At 41.0% G+C, this 17,592-nt stretch overlaps 3 protein-coding genes across 6 annotated transcripts; 2 read left to right on the forward strand and 1 right to left on the reverse strand.

Annotated features, from left to right (window-relative positions):
• The first annotated feature begins 145 nt into the window (after window positions 1-145).
• On the forward strand, window positions 146-7,837 carry LOC141789244 (uncharacterized). The gene is made up of 5 exons (XM_074668602.1): window positions 146-394; window positions 2,644-2,859; window positions 4,605-4,952; window positions 6,288-6,442; window positions 6,878-7,837. Exons 1-5 carry the CDS (start codon window positions 331-333, stop codon window positions 6,920-6,922), a joined length of 828 nt encoding a protein of 275 aa, XP_074524703.1. The 5' UTR covers window positions 146-330; the 3' UTR covers window positions 6,923-7,837.
• LOC141789241 (uncharacterized) lies at window positions 7,773-13,823 on the reverse strand. Of its 4 annotated transcripts, XM_074668599.1 has the most exons (13): window positions 13,746-13,823; window positions 13,357-13,439; window positions 12,980-13,047; window positions 12,520-12,544; window positions 11,884-12,032; window positions 11,655-11,736; window positions 10,143-10,260; window positions 9,986-10,044; window positions 9,314-9,390; window positions 8,811-8,902; window positions 8,602-8,672; window positions 8,348-8,494; window positions 7,773-8,264 (listed from the first exon to the last, which is right to left on the reverse strand). In XM_074668599.1, exons 3-13 carry the CDS (start codon window positions 13,043-13,045, stop codon window positions 8,116-8,118), a joined length of 1,035 nt encoding a protein of 344 aa, XP_074524700.1. In that variant the 5' UTR covers window positions 13,046-13,047; window positions 13,357-13,439; window positions 13,746-13,823; the 3' UTR covers window positions 7,773-8,115. The 4 variants fall into 4 exon arrangements, with proteins under 4 accessions (XP_074524700.1, XP_074524702.1, XP_074524699.1 ...); XM_074668601.1 differs by lacking the exon at window positions 13,357-13,439 and having other exon boundaries at window positions 13,746-13,792; XM_074668598.1 differs by lacking the exon at window positions 13,746-13,823 and having other exon boundaries at window positions 13,357-13,733.
• A 244-nt stretch (window positions 13,824-14,067) lies between these two features.
• On the forward strand, window positions 14,068-15,952 carry mmachc (metabolism of cobalamin associated C). Its single transcript, XM_074668603.1, has 5 exons — window positions 14,068-14,192; window positions 14,567-14,764; window positions 14,875-15,027; window positions 15,161-15,337; window positions 15,611-15,952. The coding sequence occupies exons 1-5, from the start codon at window positions 14,103-14,105 to the stop codon at window positions 15,788-15,790; spliced, it is 798 nt and encodes a 265-aa protein (XP_074524704.1). The 5' UTR covers window positions 14,068-14,102; the 3' UTR covers window positions 15,791-15,952.
• Window positions 15,953-17,592: the final 1,640 nt, after the last annotated feature.

The following is a 17,592-nucleotide window of genomic DNA, read 5'->3' on the forward strand; positions in this document are numbered from 1 at the left end:
GTTACAGTTTGAACTACAACAACAGAACCACACACACACACACACACACACACACACACACACACACACACACACACACACACACACACACACACACACACACACACACACACACACAAAGAGACAGAGTGAGAGAAGTCAGAACACTCCTCCTTCACTCCCTCAGCACACAGCTCACCGCAGTGGAGTCTGTCTGTCTCATAGCTTCTCTATCTGTCTGTCTGCGGGGAATACAGCAGACAGTTTTGTTTTCTGTCACAGTAAACCAGGAGAGCAAGCAGAGACGAAAGAATCTGTCTGTTGTTGTGTCTCAGCCCTGCCTGACAGAACATGGAGTTCAAACTGTGGAATATTCTCTGTCTACTGCTCATCACCTGTGGATCTGCTGCTTCAGGTGAGAACACATACAGACACACACTCACAAACCGGGGTGTTTCCTGGAGATAAAAGGTGGACAAACCTCTGCTTCACTTTACTTCAAATCACAACTTTATACCACCTTTATAACACTACTGAAAATATTACTTCTCCAACCTCCTTTCCTGCTTGTGTCACTGTTTGCATTTTCTCTACACACCTTTTCACATCCTGCTCTCGCCGGCTCCTGAACAAAGACCTATCTCAGAATATTTTCTGTTATGAAAAACTTTGTGGTAACTCAAAGTTAACTTACAGCAGAACTTTTTTCCAGTGTGCCACATTGTTTACAGTCTGAGTAGCAACTTGATCAGTGATCTTGTGTTTAAGAGAAAAAAAAAGCTAACCCTGCAGATCTGTCTGCAAGACAACAATTGTCATTTCTTGGGTCATTACATCCACCAGAGGAGCTCCTGTTCACTTTAGCTTCCTCCAGCAGTATGAAGCTGAAAAAAACCAACAACAACAGATAATCTTATAATTTAGAGCCCCTAAATCTGCTGAATTTACAACATCATGATGCAGAGAAGTGTATGCTGAACTGGGTCTGACGTAATCTCTGTGATGGAAACCATGTTTTTTTCTGGTGGAGTTTTAAAGTCTGTCGTTGACAGAAGCTAATTTGAAAATGCTAAACTCAGCCTAGCTTTGTTTCACTTCTAACGAGATAAAGAGGCGAGCCCTTATCCTCTTTTCAGACAGCTACAGGACCCAAATTTGTCTTTGAACTCAGGAGTTTTTCAAACACCTGCTGTTGCTCTCCATACAGACTGTTTTTGCTGCTGACACCTGATTGGTTGATGCTCCTCGGACAAGAAATCAGATCTCTTTGCATACTGCACAGATTCTACGTTTTTAAGTCTCATCTGTAAACACTGCTTGGTCTTTCTGAAGCTGCAAAGGAAAACTGATTTTATCGTGTTCCTCCTGATGTTGCTCTGCATACAGACCTTTTCTTTGACACTTGATCGGCCATTGCTACTCAGACCATAAACTGAATCTAGACCACTTATCAGACTGGATCGAGACCCTCCAGTGGATTATTCTGCTCACAAACTCTTTTCCTCAACTGGCAGTTTTTGGTTTCTGTCACAGAAGAAGAAAAAAAAAAGGAGAAGACTGCTGTTCCTTCAGCTTTAATTGAGTTGAGCAGAGGTCAGCTGGGCTGTTACTGTCTAATAATGACAAGGCAGTACATTGTGATGAACTACACCTCTAACTGAAGGCAGCACACCATCATGTACCGACTGTCCCTGATTAGCTTGCTCTGGAGGAAATTGTATAACATTGCAGAATTAATATTCATTGTTTCATTTGTGTTGAAATAACTGATGGCTCAGCCTTAAAATAATCCTTAGGAACCCAGTTATTACCCAGAAAAGATCTCAGCCAGATTGTCTTCAATATTGTGACAGTCTTCTAAACTAATCAATAAAAGTCTGTCTGGCTGAACTGATTGAGCTAATATAGCACTACAGATTATTTAAATAACACAAAGACATGAAAATACAACCCTGATATACAAATTCCCCCTGAAAAAAAATCATTGTCTGCATGTGTTGCTTCTAAATCTGCATATATAATTCAGCGTCAATGGAGTCTTCACAGTTGTGTCAGCTCCCAATGCCATGGACACTTATGATCCCCAGACTATCAGGGATGCTGGCTTTCAACTGGCAGCTGAAAACAAGTCAGGTGCTCTCATTCCTTTTTGGAAAGAAGAAAACAGCGTCCATGATTTCCAAAAAGAATGTCAGATTCTGATTCATCAGACCACAAGACAGCTTTACTCTGTCCTAAATGGGCCGAAGTCCTGAGAGTCTGCTGTGTTTCTGGATCATGTTTTTATCTGGTTTCCATAATTTTTTTAAATTGGCCTTATGGAAAGCTCAAAAATGAACATAATTAACATTCTATACAAGTTTTTACAGGATGATCTGCATAGCAGAGATGTCTCTGATGATCTCAGTGTGACTGACGTCTGGGCTGTGCAGCACAAGGAACATACAGAGGCAGCGTGTGTCTGTTGTGTTTAAAGAAGAGTGTGTGCCACTGAAACAGGATCTCTATCTTAATGCACAAACACACACAGTACACTCTGTTGGAGACACTCTGTCTGTTTGCGTTCATAACAAGTTTCTGTTCAGGACAGTGAACTCCTCACCAGAGATGTCTGATTCTGCTTCCTGTCTGCTGATCTGCACGCTGCTTCCTCTGATCCACCAGACTCTGATCCTGCTCCTGCTCCTGCTCCTGCTCCTGCACCTGCTCCTGCTCCTGCTCCTGCTCCAGACCATATCAACACAACTATTCCCATACTTCCACCAAGAGACCCCAGCGTACAGCCAAGCCCAGGACCAGGAGCCACCAATAGTTCAAATGGGAACACAACAACAGGGGGGAGGATCATCTCTACTACTGCTGGATCAAAGATGGATAATGGTAATCAGTCACTCTGAAAACATTTTAAACAGAGGATTTTATGCAAGTAGAATGCAACACGAACAGTCAGATGGAAAAAATTCCTCCCACTCCCACCAAATAACATTTTGCTAAACTTTGGGTTCTCTGGGACATCAGTTTGCATGGCTGGCTGCACATCCCCAGCAAGAAAGTTCAACAAATAAAGTCATGCTAATTCATGAGGATGTAGTGATGATAAACCTGGATAACAAAACAGTTGGGATCACTTTGAGTGGGACATTAGAAACACCTCTAACTGATCAATGCACCACATCCTAAAACGTTACTACTGTGTGCACTTTGCAAGGTCATGCAGTGACGGGGTGATGCTAGTGTGTGTTGAGATGCTGTGATTGGCAGTAATGGTTTTAATGAAATGCAATGAAATAAAACATTGATATCCAAAAATGAAATTTTAGGGAGATGTTGTTGCTCATTGTAACTTAAACACATGTGCCGCATGTAGCAGTGAGCAAACACAAGACATAAAGATTGAGGGCATGATCCCCAAAATGATAACATGGCTCTTCCCCCTGATAAACCTGTGCAGAGAAGATAAAACGGTCTAGTTCACAAAAGGCACACAAAGAGTTACATGTGCTCTAAGCTGTGCTCTAAACAATCAGCATCTCTGTGCACCAGTGCTGTTTGTATATCAGAATCAGCAATACTTTATTGATCCCCTTGGGTAAATAGTTTCCATGTGTATATTAAAATGATCCACTATGCATTTATTTTTCTTTGAGAATGAAACTCATTTTGAAACAGATCTAAAAAAAAAAAAAAAAAAAAAAAAAAAAAAAAAAAAAAAAGGTACTGCTGAGAATTTGTAGTAACTGTGACAGTTTCTGTCTGAGATATTACACTCAAACTTTCCAGAAACTGTGACAACAATTCCACCCTTGAATGACCTGAAAATAATGAATCTGTTCTTCAAGAGATAGTGATGATACAGCAGCTAATCCTCAAAATTACACGTAAAACTGAAAGCAAACTGCACATAGCTGTAGTACTTTCTAGACAAGTTAGAGTTACCCTCAGTTCTTGGTGCTGCACTGCAAAAAACTGAAATCTCATCAAGTGTTTTTGTCTTCTTTTAAGTAGAAGATGTCTTTTTAGACTTAATTTGAGCCACATTCATCTGACCAGTCCAGAAAGATGTCTTATTTCTAGTTATTTGAAGACAAAAACAAGGTCTAAATTGCTTGAAAAAAGTTAAAAAATCTGCAAATGGAACAAGTGAAAAGTTTCTTGTATAAAGACATTATTCTAGTTTCAAGCAAACTTTTGAGCACATTTTCTTGTTCCATTGGCACATTTTTTTTTACTTGTTACAAACAATTTGGACCTAATTTTTGTATTTAAATAACTTGAAATAAGACATTTTCTCAACTGTTCAGTTAAAAGTGGCTCATATCAAGACTAACAAGATAATTTTTGCTTAAAATGAGACAAAAACACTGGACAAGATTTCTGTTTTTTTGCAGTGTGTTAACAGCTGCAGTCACTTTAGTGAAGGTAGACTTCAGAATATGGATAAGAATAAACCACAGAGGAAGATTATGTCTCAGAGGAAGAAGAATTACATGGAACTTCAGAGAGTAGATAAGGGTCAAAGTTACCCAGACCAAAGACAGACTAACTTCAGCAACATCTCACACATGACTTGTCTCAGATGAAGTAATCACTTTAGTAACACTCGCTTTGTGATCCTCTTCCCTCAGGCTCTGTCATCTCTTTGTTACACCCAAACCAAACTGAGCCAGCAACCCCACAGACTCCTCCTCTTCCTTTTGGGAACCACAACCAGACCTTGAACACCACCAGCCCTCCATCCCTAGGTCAAACCACCCCAACACAACACGGCATCAATACAACACATCTGGCTTCCACCAAACCCTCCAACCAGTCCCTTCGTCCACAAACACCTGGGTCCTCAAAACCAGCCCCTCTGAACCACACTGCCTCTTCCAAAAATGGAATCAACAAGACCTTCAGCGGGGACCCCCCACCGTCTGCTGCACCCTCTCCCTCCAAAGACACGCCCCCCCAGCGCCACGTGGGAGGAGACAGTGAGTCTGTTTATGTTTGTTTCTGAAACTGGAATAAAGGAATAGCTGTTCTCTCTGTCTCTCTGTCCCTGTCTCTCTTAAACACACACGCAGATGAAAAAACACACACACGCGCTGCTCTGTCACCACCAGGCTCTCATCAGTCATGGTTGTGTTCATCAGAGTGGCCATGTGACTAATAAGAGTACAGAACACCGAGTTCTTCTGTTTGTTCTTCTTCTGCCTGCTCTTTTATATCTTCATCTTCTTCTCGTGTGCAGCAGCAGATACAGACTTCAGGAATCATTACTGAGGAGTACTGATTGAACAGTTTAATCAAAAAACTTTTTGAGGGTTTAACGAGGCATTAGTCTGAAGATCCATCGCTCTGAGCTCATTTTTACTGTCAGCAGCAAAAACAAACACTGTTCACTTAAGGGTGATGGTAGCAAACTGTAACCATAGACAACAGACTCAGTACTCACACACTCACCAGAAGTCTGAACTAAATTTTGCAGAGCTCAGCCATGACATAATCATTCTCATCATCATCATTTCCATCATCATGATACCTTGTTTTATCATTTCCATCATCACCATCATATTAATCATTCAAATCATTAAAATAACTATTTTTTACAATCCCCACCATTCTCATCCTCATCCTCATTCCTCTCATCATAATCAACAGAATTTCATCACAGTAGTAATCATTCCCATCTGATTATCATCATCATAATCATTATCACCACTGAATTATCATCATAACTGTAAATATTCTCATCTGCAGCAGCATCAACTCCATCATACTGTTCTTTATACAAGATCTGAAGACCTGCACAACACTATGCCTGTAATCACCATCATCATTATCATCCCTGTTTTCATCATCTTGTTCATCCACATCATCATTGCTAAAATTTTAATTATGACTGTGTTCATGATAAAGCATAATATTATCATTTCAATCAAATTCATAGTCATCATCATAAACATCGTCTTTTTCATCCTCATCATCATCCTTCTCCTCCTCATCATCATCATCACTAGCATGATCATCGTTATCATCCCTGTCCTCATTAGGCTATCAGTAATAACATCAATAATATCATAATCATCATTCTCATCAGCAAAGTCATCATCATCATAATCATAAACATCATTTTCAGTCTGTCTCTGTTATCATTATTCTTATTAATTTGATAATGACTCATCATCACCATTACAACAGTCGTTATAATCAGCTGTTTTGGTTCTTGTGCCGACTTTTGTTCAGTGTGTCTCAGTCTCAGTTTTTTCAGTCTTCTGCTCATCTGGATTCTACCTGCTCAGGTGTTTTTTATGTTTGTATTTCAGCTGTGATGGTCCATGAGTCTCCCTCATTAGACCCCCTGCTGACCGGTCTGGTGTCGGCCCTCATCATCACAGCCGTTTTCGTCACACTGCTTCTCTTCCTCAGACGTCACAGAAGACAGCGATCAGATTTCAGCCGTTTGCAAGACGTCTCCATGGTGAGCTGATGACTAGTTGTTTCACACCGGAGCCCTGTCTCTGAACACAGTCAGCATTTTATTTCATAAGCTGTATGTTTGATATCTATTCCCTTTTTCATAACTTGTGATTTGTTGAAAGGAGCCACAGTTTCCAGCCAGTGCCTCCTATTTATCAGGAGCATAAAGTAAAGGGTTATCCTTAAATTTGACGCATTTAACTTTTTATTTTGAAACTGAAACTTACACTGACTGAGACTTTTGATTCATTAAGTTGGAACACATAATTGATGACATTCCCATGTCTTTCTGAAGTCATGAGTCAGATAAAGAAAATAACAGGTCTGACTGATGAGGCACGTCCAATATGGAAATGTGTCATCCTTGCATACCCTTTGATTATTTGAGTACTTGGTGTGTAATCAGATTAATGTAGGTGTATGTGTGTGTGTGCAGGATGACGTGATGGAGGACACGCCTCTCTCTATGTACAACTACTGATGGAAGCACGACAGCAAACAGAGAGCACTCTGGGTAAAATGTGGACTGGATCCCTGAGAGTAGAGGAGATGAGGAAGCTGCAGAGGACAATGAAGAAGATGAAGATGATGACGATATTTTATGTTTTGGGCTTTTTGGTGGAAGATGTGTCTGCGTCATGTGTTCAGACTTCTGTCACAGGTCTGATGACATAATGTTGGACTGTCAGCAGAGAAACATAAATCAAGTGATCAGTGTTTTTGGATTTATGACAAACATTTTGTTGAGTTTTGTCAGTGTGTTTTAGTGATTCTGTGTTGTCAGTGTGGGTGTGTTAACTCCCTCAGGTGTTTTGGGTTCAGATCAGCTCTCACGCTGTTTTTACTATAACGTGTTTTTTAGATGTCCCATGTCTCCTAGTCCTGTCAGGGGTTCCCTGAAAAATTCTCTCAGGTCTCTGCTCTGACTTACTCTGTGTGACAGGCTCACATACAGAAGCTGCTGTAGACTGACTCACAAAATGACACATTTTGAGCACAAAACTTCAGAATTTGCTCTTTACAAACACAATACAGCAGCTCATTCTCACAGTGCCTTACAAATGGTGAAACCACAGTGCTGATCACATTAATACCCGAGAAAATCCCCACACTAACACTTTCATTGTTAGATCTTTTAACCATGAGCTGCTGTAAGTCAGAAAATAAAAGTACACATACAATTTCTATAAAACAGTTTATTTTAATAACACCTTCTTCTAAAAGCATTTTATACTAAAACTCTATACAGGATGTTTTCTACAAAATGAAGATTCAGTACAGGAGAAATGACACATTACAGCTTTACTGCCAAGTAGTCAATAAGAAAATAATGATTGATAATGAGGCTCTATTGTTTTATTGGTGTGTTTTATTATTAAAAGTATTTTAAAAATGACATGTGTTTCCCTTTATTCTCCAACAACATGGGCTCCATTTAAATGATCCGAACCACGCCAGAACCTTGAACAGGTGAGAGTGTGTTTGGTTCACACTCACCTCTTGTAAGTTCATTAAAAGCAGTGACTGGTCAGAGACACATAATACCTCTACAGCTGAAAACAAACAGGTGTTGATGAGTGGGCGTGGTCCAGTTCAGGTGTGTGACTATTTTTTATAAAGCTATTTTAAATACATTTACAAATGAACATGTCAGCATGTCAATGTAAAGAAAGGTCAAAGGTCATTCAGGCTCAGGTCAGAGCCTACATCTGGGTGCAAAACATCATCAAGGAGATCATCATCATCTTCATCACCCTGCAGCTCTGGGTCTGGAGCTGACAAGTCAGACTGATCGCTAAGGCTGACTTGTTGATGACGAAGATCTGAGAGAGGAAGAGGAGGAGCAGCTCGCAAGTTTCCAAAACAAAGCGTGTGTCTGTGTGTGTTGTGTCCGTGTGGCATGTACCTGCAGGGTCTCTGTAGTCCAGCCAGGACAGGTCATCTGAGCTCACCTCAGCCAGACTTGGGGTTGGACTTAAGTCCTCAGATCCAGAGTCCAAGTTTGGCTCAGGTGTGAGCTCTCTGTGGGGGAAAGAGAGCAGCGGGGAGGCCTCTGAAAACACACACAGACACACACAGACACAGAAAGAGACACAGACACATCAGTTAAACTGTGTTTTTGTGATTATGAAAATGTGGGCATGTGTGTGTTAGTCTCACTTGGTGTGTGTGTGGGTGGTTGATGTTCTCTGATTGTCCTGAGCTCCTCCTTCAGCTGTGACACAGCTGACCTGTTTGAAGAGTCATTTCACATCACTTATATACACTCGCCTCTACACACAGAACCACACACACACACACACACACACACACACACACACACACACACACACACACACACACACACACACACACACAAATATACAAACCTGATCTGTTGAACCTCTTGCCGTGTGTCTGAGACGCTTTTTGTCAGATCAGAGCTCAAAGATCTGAAGCTGTTAGTCATCTGCTCCACTGTCTAAACAAACACACACACAAAAAACACAACACATGAAAAATACAACACAACATACACACATCATACAAATAATATGTTGAATTCACAAAATACACAGTATAGAAATAAAGAGAACAAAGGTGAATCACAGCGTAAACAATATACATTACACTTCATGACATAACACACATAAAATACAGACAACACAGACATAACATATTACGAAAAAAACACAATCCCCGATACAAAAGATAAAAAAATTACACACAAAAGATCCGCACAGCGAACACAGAGGACAGCACTCATCCAGTGTTCAGAGTGTATCACATCAGTCGAGTATAAAGCAGTGACTGTCACAATGTAAATTATATAACGTACAGTACAGTGTATTATATTGTCACCGTGTGTGTTTGTCGCAGTGTTGGTGTTTACCCTGCATGTGTGTTGGTTTCGCCTCCTACTGTCACTGGTTTCCTCTTGTAGGTGAAGCAGCTCCTCCTCCTGCCTTCCTGTGGGAACACAGATCACACACTGACAACAAGTGTGTGTGTGTGTGTGTGTGTGTGTGTGTGTGTGTGAGTGTGTGTGTGTGTGTGTGTGTGTGTGTGTGTGTGAAGCCTGATTTTTACTTCTTTGTTGATTTTACGCTGACATGAGCAAAGCAGACTTGTGTCTTTAAGTGTCCACTTTGCCTTGCAGTACTCCTCCTGAACACTAGGTGGCAGTGTGAGTTCTAGGCCTCTCATATCACCGCTTTCTTATTTTGCTTCAGGAAACTGTGGCGACAGAACTGAAGTGCATTATATTAGAGGAGCTGATTAATGTTGAGCAGCTGTGAATCTTACTCTTATCACTGCAAAGAAGAAACAGAGGCAACTTTGGAGGAGATGGAACTTATAGCCAGTGAATTATTGTCAGCAGAGGACGGGGGAATACTGCAGGGATACGTGGAGTGATGTAAATGCACGATCCAGAGGGTTTACCACAGGGTAGACTGGCAGTGTTGGTTCAGTGTATGATGTTCTTTAAAAGGTGCACATAAGCTCCTGTGTGTAACTTACAACACAGACTCAACACAAACATATGAATTAGCTTTGAACATACTCAGGTGTGTTTTCAGCAGCTCCATGTCTCCTCTCAGGTGTTCAATCTTTAAGCTCCAACTGCACAAACACAAAGAGTAGAAGTTTCATCATCTTTTCTCTCATGCTCCTTACCACTCTGCATCAATCCCCACCCTAAAGGAGCTCCCATGATGCACCTCTCCTCTAGGATGCCTAGGGATGTGGCTCTGGTGAATTGTTCTCGCAGACAACTGAGCTCTCCTGCTTCTCTCCTCCACTCCTCTGTCCCTCTGCTCCTCAGCCTCTGCACCTCTTCTAAGGGAGAAAGAAAGTGGGTGAGTGAGTGGGTGGGTGAGTGAAATTCATGGTTTATATCTCTTTAACAAACTACCCCCCAGTGACCAGTAGGTCTGGGATGATTTGCTATTCTCGCAATTCGATTCTATTCTATTACAGTTTTTGGGATGTCGATTCGATTTAAATCGGGATTCTTCAATATTTGAGATTTCTAGTTTGCTTTTTTTAACACCAGACCATGTGAAAAAGATGATGGTGTCTACATACTATGGCTGTTTCCCAAAGCCCAGGTATGTTGCCTTGCCTTTGAAGGCAGTGCCTCCGAAGCCACTTCCTTCCAATCCAAGGCAAGTGTCCTGCCTCTGCTCAAAAGGAGATGCTAATGGAACAGCCTACAAAGGCATATTTTTTACCATCAGATTCCTGTCACAAATGTATATGTAATTGGAGTTACATTTTCTCACATAACGTGTTGCACTGTGGACAGTGCTTGGAAAGTTTATACAAACATGGGAGGAGCTCAAGCGGCTACAAATATTGTCATGGCTTGCCGCTTATGTACGCTTTTTGCTGTTTTATTGTCACATCATTGACACTGCAGGTGCGGCTTCTCAGTAATTATAGTTACGTGAGTGACACACAAAAAAGTTAAGTGGTGGACATGGTACAAGTTGTTATTTTCAGGTGTATTTTGTTACTAACATTTACATTGGAATTTACCACGCACCTCCGCTGGTGCGTCTCTCTCTGGTGTGTCTTTTCCTTCCATTTTTTTACCCTTTTTTGAAGATCCACCCGTTGCATGTTGGGTATTTATAGCCATGGCAAGGCAGGGAAGGATGCACCAGTGTATCTTTGGTCAATAAGCCACATGCTAACCAAACGGAGGACATATGCCTCCTAAGGACATGAACATTGGAACAGCACTTGGGCAGCGACTGATGATGTGGATGCCTGCCCACGCCCACATCAGACCAAGGCAAGGCAAGGTACCTGGGCTTTGGGAAACAGCCAAGATCAGGAGCCATATTTTCCATAAAATGCACATCACATGAGTCAGAGAGAAACATTTCACCCTCTGCTGGAGAAAAGTGGTAACTTTTTCCAATCCAGTTTAAAAAAAAAAAAAAAGACTGAAATGATTTGAATTTGAAAAAAAATAAAAGGTTTTTTCTGACAAAGATTCCCAATTTTATATTCTCAAACAAAAAATCCTGATATACCAATTTTCTTTTTTTTTTCCTCCCACCCTTAGTGACTTGTAATCCTGAGGTCTGATTGTCCAGAAGTCTTTAAACCCACGGAGGACAATATGACAGCACAGTCCATTCCTCATATGCAGTCAACAGCATCTGTGTAAAGTGTAGTCAGTGTGTACTTGTTGTGTAGTTGTGATGTCAGCAGCAGGTTACCTTGTAGTTTCTGGATGAGGCTGTGCTGACTGTGTCTCTCTGTTTCCATGCTGCTAACCCTCTGTGTCAGAGACTGAATCTCCTGAGACAGATAGAAACTCTGTCAGCAGTTACATCACACACACACACACACACACACACACACACACACACACACACACACACACACACACACACACACACACACACACACACACACACACACACACATCTGGCTCTGAAAACACACCTGTTTCTGTATCTGCAGTTGGGACTGCAGAGTTGCCAGGTCTGACCACTGAACACCGACAGACAGGGGGCCCTCTTTGTGAGGGAGGGGGAGGGAAAGAGGAGCAGTAGCATGGGGGTCACTGATCCGCTCCCTTGAAGGAAACAAATCTGTAGACAAAGAGGATGATGACAGAAAAGTTAATATCCGTCTGTTGTTGATTTTTCAGTAAGAAAACTTCCAAAAACTGAATTTCCTCCTCTTATGTCTTACTGTTTTTTTCCACTCTCAGTAGCCTCTTTGTATTCATTGTATCTAAAATGATACAAGTGAATCTGCATTTCTGTTTTGTTGTAGCTAAATGAGGCCTCTAATTATTTTTGTTTATTGTCATTATTTTTTATTTTCAATAAAGATACTTAGTCAAATGATAAAGCTATCATTAACAAATTTATGTTTTGAAAACTTTCATAACTTTTTCACAACTTCAGGAGAGATTAATTGGCGTGTACTTTTACTTAAATATGTAAACTGTTATCATGTGTCAATGTTACTTCTTCTGTCTGCCAGCTGATATGTTCCCTTTTTTAGTTTGGCAATACATTTTAATAAAGACAAACACACACAAGCCTGCGCTCACACATACAGTTCCCTCACCTTCTCCAGGTGAGCTCAGTCTCTCCTACAGTAAGAGAAACATATTTGTATTAGTGATTATTTAGAGCTGGCAGCAGAAACAGAGCAGTGTGGTAGGAAAGTGAGGGCTTTGTCCAGTAGACGTCAGATACAGAGGGTTTGAAGTGAGGGATGGTAAAGGAAATGTCAGGAAAAGCAGTTAGGACTAGTAAGTGGATCTGGGTTAGGAAGGAATAGTATGAATTAGGGGGAAAAAAACAACAACACAGCCTCTCTTAACAAGCTTTTCTTTTCTGTCTGTTCTCTCAGGAGTTGCAGACTCCTTGTCGTAGCTCTGCATGCCATGTCTGATAAGTTAAGTTGATCTCTAGTGACACCTACAGGAAGCAACAGGAAGCTATAATAGAGACTGCAGTCTCAAGTAGTCTACTTGAGTTTGGGTCATCTCAGAATATAAAGAAGATGCTAGGATCAGACTCACCCTCATCCTCGCCACACTGTCATCTGCTACAGAGAGTAGGGAGCTCAGCTGACGGTCCCAGCTCATCACTAAAGAGAAAAAAACACACAGAATTAATGAGCAATCCATATATCTACGTTTTTATTATTGATGTGTGTGTTTTGACAGCGTGCCACACAGAAACAGTACACCTGTCAGAGGTGTTACCTTTGGCAGGTGTGTGAAGCTGAGCTCTGTGTCACTGAGCAGATTGAATTACACCTGTAGGACTGTCAAACATCAGTGACCTGATCACTTGAGTGTGCAGAATGGTGAAGTGATGTTCATGCTCTGTTGACCCGCGGGTGTGTTTGTGAAGTGCCTGTCTTATCCTCGACGATCAGATTTTTAATACTTGCCTGTTGATAAAACTTTGAATCCACAAACGCAGATCCAAATTCACCTAGGGGGCTGAAGACACTACATGCACCCTCGACGCAGGCTGTGACAAAAAAGAAAACTGTTTCGCATAAAACACTTCTATAATGTGACGGGTGCGTGGGTTACGTTGTTGATTGAAAACGTCCAAATGTTAAAAATATCAGAAGGCTAACGGCGGTTAGCAGTAGGCTGTCCGATTATGTGTTCATCTTGAATTTTTTAAGTCGACAGTTTGAAAAGTTAATATCTGACTTTTTGACATGTATCATGTCTTGGGTCAAATAAAAATGTCACTGTAAAAAATAATAACGAGATTTAAACAACATTACAGGCACTACCAAAGTTAGCTGCTAGTCAGAATACTCACCGAAGATCTGACGACTCCACTTTTAAATCCAGGGGCCAGCAACAACGCAGCGGCAACGTGGTGACGTATGTACTGCAGAGGCTCTCTGGGTAATGTAGTAGAAAGTTGTTGAGCACATGAACATGAAACGCGTTTTCACTGTAAAAAGAAAAACAAAAAAAAAAACAAAAACATTTTCATCACTAAAGCCACTCTGGTACACAAGTTGTTTCATGTGATTTAATCTGTTACATATTCATCCAAGCAGCTGAATGATTTGAAGTCAAACGGGAAACAGAGAAGTGACACAGAAGTTCCATCCTTTAGCCGAAGAACAACGTTTCCCACAATCCCCTGCTTTGCTGTTGACGAAAAACAATGGCGGCGGCCACAGTCAAAGTGGAAGATGTGACAGGACCTTTGGAGAAATGTTTATCAGGACTCGGGTTTGAAGTTCACCCCCTAAAGGTGGGTATATTTATAATCAACATTATTTTGATACTGTCTCCGTTTGGTTAGTTGTAGTTTTAACGTTGTTTCCGAGCTGTTTCCATCTTAATGCTGTGTCGGATGTTGATTAAACAGCATCACAGTACAATGTGGTTCATCAGTCTATTGATCTGAAAATAAGTCAACACAAAATAAATATTATAAATGAAGCTAATTATTGCAATTTTGTTTTCTGTACTTGAAAAATATTATTACAACAACCCAAGTACATTATTAAAATAACTCAAGTCGTAATAAATTTTAGAAAATCCTGTTAGTGAAGGTTTAATTACAATAGTTGCTGTTCGTCTGTTGGCTGGGTTAACTGTCCTCTCTACCTGTCTGTTTGACAGGTGGGCTGGTACAATGCAGTCCTTCCCCCCTCCCTGGCCCTGTCCTATTCTGATGACACACTGGCCGTGGTGGTCTTCAGTACTCCATCCATGTTCGAGAAAGCCTTCCTGCCCTTCATAGAGGAGCATGGCTGTGGGGGTGTGCGTGACCCAATCGATCAGTGTGTGAAACAGTGTGTGTCCTCTGCAGTCTCTCAGGTGTGAGTTAGATCATAATAATGATTGATTATCATGGTGTTTCATGTTGTCTATCAGTAAATATGTGCAGTACCTCAGTATTAACTCATAACCTGTGTCTGTGTCTTCAGTGTTTTCAGGGACAGAAGGTGGATGTTAGTTATGACTATGAGCTGCTGCCCAGCAGGAGGCCACGTTTCCTCGCTCAGACTGCGGCTCATGTATCCGGGGGAGCTTACTACTACCAGCAGAGTGACATCACAGAGCCACCGTGGACAGACAGAGTAAATAACCAGCTTAACTAACTAATTGTTCCTTTCTCCCAAGAACAAACTGTCTCTTACCACGGATAATTAACGTGGTAACTAGTGCTTGTCTTTCTCTCTTCTTGTCCCTCTTGTCTCTCTGTCTTTGTAGAAGATGTATGGGGTGTGCGTTCACCCCCAGTTTGGGGGCTGGTTTGCAATCAGAGCTCTGTTGGTGTTTGTGGATCTGAGGGGGGGCTCTGACATGGAACAGACTCCTCCTGTAGACTGTGTGCCAAGCAATGCGGGCCGGGTCCAGCTGCTGGAGGCCTTCAACCTACGATGGCAGGTACAGATCACACTTGACACCTGTTTCACGTCAGAAACATGTTGAAGAGGAAATGCACACATCCTTGTCATAAGTAGAAATACAGATACAGTGTGGAACATCTTGTCATCTATGTGTTAATTGTTGGATCAAAGCTGGACTGTTGCATACACATGGCCCCAAGTTCTCCCTTTCATTTTCAGTCATCACATTCATCCTTCTTCCCAAAGCTGAACTTAGATCTTTTTTAAAAAAAATAATTTTAAAGGTTAATCAGCATTTGTGTATCTTTAGGACTGGAGCTACAGGAACATTGTCCCCCCAGTTGAAACATACTGTCAGAGACAGAGGGACTACTTTTCCTGTCCTCCCTCTGAGCGACTCACCCTGCTAAATTCGTGGGGTTTCCTGGTGAAGAATGGAGGGGCTGATGTGACAGCAGGGACTGAGTGGGAGCTGAACGGACACGGCTGACAGAGAGGAAATGTAGAGACCAGCTTTCTCAGCTGAAAAGATTTTTATTAAGCATTATTTAAATTCAGCAGAGGTTAAATGGACCTGTTTTAAGGTACAAGAGAAACATTTTGAGCTAAACACATTGTTTATAAAAGCTGCTGATTGATGGGTTTAATGTTTCACTGTACGCACAAACACTTTAATCCCTTTAAACATCAGCACTCTATCTGCTAATAAGTCCTCTACCATGAATTAACACCAAGGTGTCACTGTTTTCAGAAATTTTTCTGTTTGGTGTAAAGTAAAGCTGTAAAAAGATAAGTTAATAAAATCACAAAAAGACTGAAAAGTTCAGATTTGATTGTTTATTGTGTTTTTTTGTAACTTTTTACCACAGTGTCAACAGGTAGAGGAAGGAAAAGAGAGACTGTTCATCGTGAATTCACTTAATGTTTAATCAGTTTGTCACTGGTGTTAAGTCCACTGCAAGGAAATAATTGCTGTTTGACCAATCATTATCAAGTATCTTGCAGAGATGCAACACTTTGGTAACTACTGCTGTGGTTTATTCTTGCATGTAAATAGAGTCGTTATCATAAGCTATCATGAATTCAGAAATGATTTTACTTTTTTGATTTTTGATGGTTTCTGAGAACATGAGGCAGTGTAAAATGAAATTGAGCCACTTGTACTGAAGGTCAGCTTTATTAGAGGCAGAACCAGAACAGCCTTTATTCTTCAAATAACTCAAGGAATTTGACTTTGGCTTGAACTTTGCTCTACCTGCACAAACATATATGAATAAACACTGAATACCACAAATAGAAGTCAGGGCTGATGTAGTACATGAATGAATAAATGAATGAATAAATAAATAGATAATTAAATAAACAAATAAATGAATAATATAAACTTTTGTTCAAAAAAGAATATAATATGTACACATTTAAGTCATATAGTGCGCTGAATTACAGAAAATGCAGGTGCATTTTACAATTGAAAAAGAATGTGAAAAGAAGAAACAGACTGTAGGTTTACATGAGGTATATGAAGGATTGTTTATGGCAGGTTTAACTGTTAATCAATGTGAGGCCATAAACCCACACCTCTTGTACAGTGTAACGTTTGATTCCTCAGCCTCACATACTGCTCGTCCAGTGCAGTCAGTGAGGTTCAGGCTTCAGGTTGGAGATTGGGATCGAGCCAGAGTCTCAGCTGTTCTGCAGTAGTTTCTGAGTCGGTCAGTTCATCCAATACTCCTCTAGATGTCGCTGACTTCATAGCAGACACAACCCTCATATTCAACACACAGACAGTAATCAGTTATTATTTTTTTAATCTAATCCAGAGTTTATGAGAATAATTACTTTTCTGTTTGTGCCACTGAGTCCTGTTAATCTGATGTTTGGATCTTTATCCTCTTACTGTAAATCCCTCATCACTTTTTCTGAGCGTTTCCTTACTTCACTGAAACACTCCTCTCTTCCCTCTCTCTTACTGCATCCCCCCCTCCTCACCCTCTCCTGGACCCCCTCCCCTCTCTGTTTACTGAATCAGCGTTTCAGTTTGCTGCAGGCCTGCAGAGAGGCAAAGCATGGAGTTAATTATCACCCCCCCCCCTCCCCACACCCTCCTCGATGTATTTGCCCTGTAGAAACTCTGCAGTAACTCTCAGCCCCACCATCTGCTCAGGATCTTTAACAATAATTTAATGATCAGGACATCAGTTAAGTCAGAGATGGAGAGTTATAAAGCTGAAACACGGGTCAGTTGTTCTCAGGATAGAAACTAAAAAGAAGAGAGGGGTGAGCATGAAGATG

The sequence above is a fragment of the Halichoeres trimaculatus genome, unplaced genomic scaffold (genome assembly GCF_033239565.1).
Source record: "Halichoeres trimaculatus isolate MK-OKI-2021-1 unplaced genomic scaffold, fHalTri1.1 fHalTri1_scaffold_4, whole genome shotgun sequence".
Classification (NCBI taxonomy): domain Eukaryota; kingdom Metazoa; phylum Chordata; class Actinopteri; order Labriformes; family Labridae; genus Halichoeres; species Halichoeres trimaculatus.